The sequence below is a fragment of the Cryptotermes secundus genome, unplaced genomic scaffold, assembly GCF_002891405.2.
Source record: "Cryptotermes secundus unplaced genomic scaffold, Csec_1.0 scaffold548, whole genome shotgun sequence".
Taxonomy (NCBI): domain Eukaryota; kingdom Metazoa; phylum Arthropoda; class Insecta; order Blattodea; family Kalotermitidae; genus Cryptotermes; species Cryptotermes secundus.
Genome location: NW_019732380.1, coordinates 881,041 through 888,454, shown reverse-complemented (window position 1 = coordinate 888,454; position 7,414 = coordinate 881,041). Strand labels below are relative to the sequence as shown.

The 7,414-nt window shown below is 42.1% G+C and overlaps 1 protein-coding gene across 1 annotated transcript in view; it reads left to right on the top strand.

Moving 5' to 3' along the window:
* LOC111867604 (coiled-coil domain-containing protein 66) overlaps positions 1-7,414 on the top strand; it is a 33,016-nt gene that overhangs the window by 11,192 nt on the left and 14,410 nt on the right. The window contains exons 4-5 of the mRNA XM_023857596.2: positions 4,893-5,067; positions 6,112-6,359. Of these exons, the coding sequence (XP_023713364.1) occupies positions 4,893-5,067; positions 6,112-6,359 (423 nt within the window). The remainder of the gene's footprint in view (positions 1-4,892; positions 5,068-6,111; positions 6,360-7,414) is intronic.

Here is a 7,414-nt window from a genome sequence, read left to right as displayed (position 1 = left end):
TCGACCTGGAATAACGTCTAGAAACGTAAAAATTGGAATACACCGAATTATAATATTGCCTATGATTCTGTATGGGTGTGAAACTTGGTCTCTGACTTCTAAGGAGCAACATAGACTGAGGGTATTTGAGAACAGGGTGTTGAGGATAATATTTGGATCGAAGAGAGATGAAGTGACAGGAGGTTGGAGAAAACTGTATAATGAGGAGCTTCATAAATTGTACTCTTCTACAAGTATAATTAGAATGATCAAGTCAAGGAGGATGAGATGGGCAGGGTACGTAGCACGAATGTGGGAGGAAGAGGAGGAGAAGAAGATTACATATAGGATTTTGGTGAGAAAACCAGAAGGAAAGAGACCACGACGTAGATTGGAGGATAATATTAAAATTGATCTTAGAGTGGTAGGATGTGGTGGTGTGGACTGGACTGATCTGGCTCAGAATAGGGAACAGTAGAGGGCTCTTGTGAACACGGTAATGAACATTCTGGTTCCATAAAATGTTGGTAATATTTTGAGCAGCTGCAAAACTGGTGGCTTCTCAAGAAGGGCTCATCTCCGTGGAGTTAATTAGTTAGGTTGACTAGAAATAGTATAAAATTCCGACCAGTCCAGACGTAGTCAACGAATTCACATACTCATTTTTTTTTCCTTGGCACTACAGCCCCAGTGGGCCTAGGCCTACCTCCATGAACTTCTCCGTTCACTTCGGTTTTTCTAGATCTTAGACATTTGGTAGGACTCCTTGGGCGGGTGATCAGCTCGTCGCAAGGCCTCTACCTGTACACAAACACAGAAAAACGCACAAAAACACCCATGCTCTGAGTGGGATTCGAACCCACGATCCCGGCTTCCGAGCGAACGAAGACAGTACACGCCTTCGACCGCTCGGCTACCGTGACCGGCACATATTCATTTTACTTGTATGAAATAATTTCTCAACCATGCGCACTGCAGTTATCTCTACTCCGTCCCCATTAAACCATCCGGCTGCGTGACTCGAATTCGGTGGAAGTGACCCCTTTTCGCCCGTTTTTAGCGCACAATCTGATAAGCGGACTACAGTAGCTATTCTTTCATGCTCTCTAAAATACGTGTTCCCATTATCTTAACTAACACAAATTCATATTACATGCCTCTTATATAAAACTTAATTTCGTGTTTTCTTTCTCATAAATATAAGTCAATGTTGTTGTGTAATGGTTATTGGGCATTATTCCTCTTCGAAGATTCTCCGTTACAATTTCGATCACAAAAAGTCCTGATGGTTTTCTGCTTTCGCTCTCGCCCATAACCTGATAGATTAATTTTAATGTTATTCTCCAGTTAATACTTTGGTATATTTATGTTCTAATGGATTCCAGCTCACCCTGTGTATTTGATGTTTATTGTTTCCATTTTAGAAAGAAATTCTGCATCATTTTAAAGAACTCGAAGGTTCATTGTAATGGTCTTAATAGCCCTCCTCTGGTCTGTATCCTGAGCCTCTCATGCAATTTCTTTAAAATTTATATTAATATCCTCCCATGTACGCCTAGACTTTCCATTTCTTTCCTTCAGTTTTTCTTATCAAAATTTTAATCACACTTTCTTTTCTCCATTCGTGATGCATTCGCCACTCATATTATTCTCCTTCATTTGATCATCTTTTTCCGTATTCCGTACTGAGGGGGTGGGTTTCCCCATGCAATTAGACCGGTTACTGGTCCATTGTGCGTCCCCCTTTAATTTCTACTGTCTCCATACCCTACCGGTACTGGTGCTTACTATCAGTCCCTTTCTGCCAGCGAGGTTCCAACCTCTTACTGGCAGTGGTATCTAATAATTAGTCCCTTTCTGTCAGCGAGGTCGTCCCTCCTCTGGCAGGGGTTCCTAGTCCCTTTCTGCCAGCAAGGTTTCTACCCTCTACTTGGCAGTGGTATCTAATACTTTAGTCCCTTTCTGTCAGAGAGGTCCCCCCTCCTCTGACAGTGGTATCTGATACTTCCCCCATCTACCGGAGGAATTGGAAACTAGTTGGGCGGGAAACTTGGCCTAATTTTGCTCACAGGTCTCCTAGAGACATGAGGTTCTTTTACGTGCCGTAAATCTACGACACGGGACCCACGGCTTAAAGTCCCTCCCGGAGGACTTGTTCCCTGAATTTTTCCGCCCTTAAAAATTCCACGACCTCCGCCGGGTTTTTGAACCCGCGTACCTTGAGTCATGAGGTGGGAACGTTACCCCTAGATTACGGAGGCCGCTCGTTTGATCACCTTAATAATATTTGGCTACATTTCTCGTTGTACCATATTCTCCTGACTCTTCCTTGCGTACAGATACTCTCTTTACTGCCTTGCTCTCAAACATTTACAGTCTATGTTCTTCTCTTAATGTGACATACCAAATTTTAAATTCGTAAAAAACAACGGGTAAGACTAATTTGTATGTATAAGTTTCAATCTACGTTTTTAAATAGCAGACAAGAAGACAAAATATTCCGAATAGAACCGTAAAGAATATTCCTTACAGATAATTTTTCCATGCATATTTCAATGCTTCCATTTTGTCTTACACAGACAGGTGTATAAAGTGTCAACACACATACCGTCGCACATGCGCTCTGCACTGAGCGTTTCAGCTGAATTTCTACAACAAAATTCTCAATATCCATTTCACTTCTTAGTATCAATGTTTATAAGAACAGCAAAGCACAAAAGTAATGACAATAAAACTGTATCGTCTGTTCTGGATCTGAGGTTTCATGGCCAAGACTGAAGATGTCTATCGTATAGCTTATGTTGAGAATCTTTTGACTCAGCGCCACGCGAGGCACGCCCCAGCCAGTCTGCAAACAGAGGCTGGGGGGGTGGTTGGGTGACAGAAACTGAGGACCGATAGGGGAGTTTTTTTGTGTGGCAGTGTGACTCCCCCTCGTTGGTGTCTCCACCTTATCGTGGTGAGGGGGTTTGAGTATGCCAAGGACCCTGAGAGCTATACCAGCGGTAGCGTAGCTACTGGCAGGGCCTCCCTTGCTGGACAGTTCAAAGGGTAGGCATCAGACGAAGAGAGACAGCAAAAACTGATGCCAGAAGCAGCGTCATCAGCAGCGACTTGAAGCACAGAGCAAATGATGCTCGAGATGGTTCAAGTTCGTATAGCAACAGGCATGACCAGAGTGGTTTGAAAGGCTGTTGTACTGCGATGTGGAAAGCAAATGGAAAAACTACCACATTATCACTTTTCCTGGATAGTCTCTTTAGAAAAAAACAGAGATACCATGTATGCGAGATGTTTCCTCTTGAGACAAACAAACTGGAGGGGCAGATAGAAGTGCCCAAAAGACGAGGAAGAAGACCAAAGAAGATATTTTATTTGAAGGAGAAAGCTTGAGATCGCATTAAGTGGAGGAACTGTTTTGGAAGAGACTGTGGACCTGTCGTCTGACAGATTACTGATGAATGAATGAAGTGTGTGACTAGCAATGTACTGTGAGGGCAGAGAGAAGAAAGTTTTTGTGTTCACAGTGTGCGCCGACAGAAGATAGTGGTTGAACTAGAGGGAGAGACAGACGGTTCTACATTCAGCTGAGATAGTAATAAGGTGACGTCGCAAGCAAACCCCCTCGAGGTCTTGTTCACGACAGGATATAAAGTCTTGCGCTTTTGTGAAAGTGAACCGATATTTCTGAAAACGCTAATCGCCTACGTCTTCAGCAGCGAAGAATAAGCCTGGCAATAAACCAGCATGAAACAGACGGCAATCAGTGCTCTTGCTTGACTTTCCTTTCCACCATGAAGATGGAGGCGATATGCATTCTGAAATGTCAGTTGGCTTTGACTGAAGTACACTGAGATATCTCTAAAGACAACTCTAGGTCTAACTAATTCCATGGAGTTGAGTCCTTCTTGAGAAGCCATTAGTTGCTCAGATACTCAAAAATTTACTCACATTTTATGGAACCTGAAAGTTCACAAGAACCCTCTACTGCTCCCTATCCAGAGCCATATAAATCCAGTCCATACCACCTCATCTTATCCCTGTGCTTAACTACGTACTTAAGCGCTATGCCATGAAGGAGTATGGGGGAGTGGATGTATAAGTCCACATTTTATTGAACCTCGGCACTAGATGGAAGAGAGTGGTCAGGTTCACGTCCTTGCTGCTTTATCCATGGAGAAAGATCCCTCGGTACCCATTAGATAGGAGGTTGGGTAGGCCCCAGGGCCTGAGTGGATGACGTGAAGAAAAGAAATTTCTTGACCCTACCAGGACTCGAAATCCAACCCCTTCCTCGTCCAGTAGGGTGAAGAATTTTCACTTCTCCACATCGTCCAAAACGGCCCTGGGGTTCACCCGACCTCCTATCCAAAGGGTACCGGGGGCTCTTTCCCCGGGAATAAAGCGGCCTGGGCGTGAAGCTGACTACTCACCTCCAACTAGTGCAGAGGTCAAGAAAATCTGGATCTATAAATCCACTCCCTCATACGTCTTCATGGCATAGTGCTTAATTAGTCAAGCAGAGGGACAAATTTATCTTTTACCACCCCATCTTAGCATTATCATTATCATCATGGCAAAATAACCTTTTAATATGTATAGCCTGCCTTAGAAGATTCTGCCATATTCTGTCCAGTTGTCACTTCTTTAGATTTCACAACAATAATTTTTTACGAAACAAGATAATGAGCCTTGTGTCCAACTCCCAACCTGGAGGACTAGGTCTCTGTATTTATGTCCTCTAATAAAAAGGTAGCCCAATTATGCTTCCAGGCACCTGGTTCCCTTTTCATCACCTTCTATGACGTGCAGGGTTACAGTGGATATGTGCTAATCTGCATCCACAGGGGTCATCCTAGGATCACCTATGTTTATTTACATGTTTTCAAATGATGTTCTTCGTTTCATGACAGAACACGATTCGTATCATCCACGACAGACCAGGCACCCCAGGAAAACGAGGAGGTGAGGCAGTCGTATGACTACCCGAAACTGACAGCCGAGCTGCAAGCTGCAGCCTCCATGATGAGACGCAGACGCAGCCCAAACCTGCCACCTATCTACAGTAGGACCAGCCCTGCGTGTCAGGTACTTCTATTGGGTTAGGAGTGAGATGCATGTCACAGTAACCACAAGGAAATGAAATGACTTGTCATCATGTTTGTTGTTAACTGATGAAAAAATTACTATCATAACGTTTGTTTTAATTAACTAAAGCTTTTCTCAAGTAGTATAATGTGAATGTAAAAGAACACTAATATCCAAATCCACCATTAAACACTGTCATGAGTCAGTTCCAGTTAGAACCTACTTTTATAATAATTATGTATCACTGTATGTAGCAGTTGAATGAAAAGCACTTCTGCCCTATATTCAAGAGCCCCAAGTTCCAATCTCGGGCCAGACCAACTCTTCTGACTAGGGTTTCATGGTTTTGCTTAATACTTCTGTGTTGGAATGGTTCCAGGATAGTACCTCAGATTATGCCATAACTGCTTCCTTTCACATCCTTTTAATTTCACTGTTATTAGTCATCCATCATTCAATGCAATATAATCTGGGCTATTGGTAGCATTGTTAAAGAAACTGTAAAGGAATAAATAATTAAATTTAGAAGATAGATCTTAATGTCCTCCTACCATGTCCTTCTTGATCTTTCATCTGACTAGGTTTCTGGAGGTCTCCCCTTTGAATATGTGTGTATATTTGTTCCCTCACCATTTATCTAGAAGTTCAGTTCATTTTGGTTTTAAAATGGGTAACAAGGTTGCGTCCTGAGATTCGGCAAACAGGGCTGGATTTAAGAGGGAGCAAACAGGGCAGCATCCCTGGGACCTCTGCAAAAAAAGAAGTGGTATCCACAGACTTTATTGGAATATGTACATATCTAATATCATACTATTTAGTTGGTATTCTTAGTTATCATAAGAAATAAAAACAATAACAAAAATTAATAATTGTCATAACCTAAATTTGTTGTTACTCATGGGGTCTCCATGTTCTGAATGACCCAGGCCCTCCAAAGCTGTAAATCTGGCCCTGTCTGAGAGAATAACAAATGTTATTTGGCAGTATTCAAGTTTGTACCAGTGCAATAGGATGCTAAAATATAATATTAATGTTATCTGACAGGATGAAGAGTTGGCAAGAGGAAGTCACCCATATGAAAATAATCCTGAACCAGAAGATGAGGGAGAAGGGGAGACTTCAGGCTATGCAAGTGACTCTGGTGGTATGTCTAATGAACGCAACACTGACCACTGGAACCAGCATCGTCAGGAGCAGTTTCAGAGACATGACAACTGGATGAGCGATAATCAAATCCACGATAAGGCTTCTGGAAGATTCAGCAAACAGACACCATGGATCCCCTCAAATAGGTATTGTTATGAAGAATATTACCTTCTGGGATATAACACTGTGTAGTTGCAGTACAAGCTCACTGACATTTCAGAGAAATGCATCACCTGCATCTCGCAGTAAACCAAGCAATCAATCAGTAAGAAGCAGACAGAATGTTTTGGCAGAAAATTGAGGCAGTACCTCCCTGAAAAATGCTGGTGAACTTTTACCAGGCTGCAAGACGTCACATTCCAGAAGATGGAAATCTTTATAGTCATCACTGCGAAACCGTCAAATCCAACATAGGAAATATTATATTTAAAACCAAAGCAAGTAAGGTAAAATTGTCCCTGTTCATGATTAATTTAGCACCACTCATTGAAGATGTATGGATGAAGAAGTTTGGAAAGCGACAAACACAGTATTCACTTTTACACATAAATTCAGAATTTGACTGCAGAGCTGAAGAAAACCAGGAAGAACTCAGTGAAGATTTAATTCAAGTATTACATTCTGAGTTGATTGTTCACCGTTTTTCATCATTTGAAGCTATGTCATTGGATCCATTTTATGATCCACATTGCTTAGCTCTAAACAAGGATTGTTGGCTTCGCCATAACTCAAGCGGTTAGTCGCTGGCTTCCCACCGCGGCGGCCCTGGTTCGATCCCGAGTCTGGTCAAGTGGGATTTGTGGTGGACAAAGTGGCGCTGGGGCAGGCTTTCTCCAAGTAGTTCAGTTTCCCCTGCCAATCTTCATTCCACCAATTGCTCCACAATCACCCTCGCCTATCATCTGGGGCTGGTACAATAGGCCAGAAGTGGCTGCAGAACAAGGGACTTAGTCCCAACCCACTAGCAATAATAGCTCTAAACAATATACTAAATTATATTTTATGCATACAATGTTGTTGTTATTATTATTCATAAATATTTTGTGATATTCAGAGATTAAAATTTAACAAATGCTATCACAAATCTCTTTTGGCCTAGATATTGTAACGTGTTTGCGTTACTGAAGACGCCGTAGAGGTGGTTAATTGGTTTATTTAACAACCTACAAACAACGACTACAATTAATTATCACAATATTAC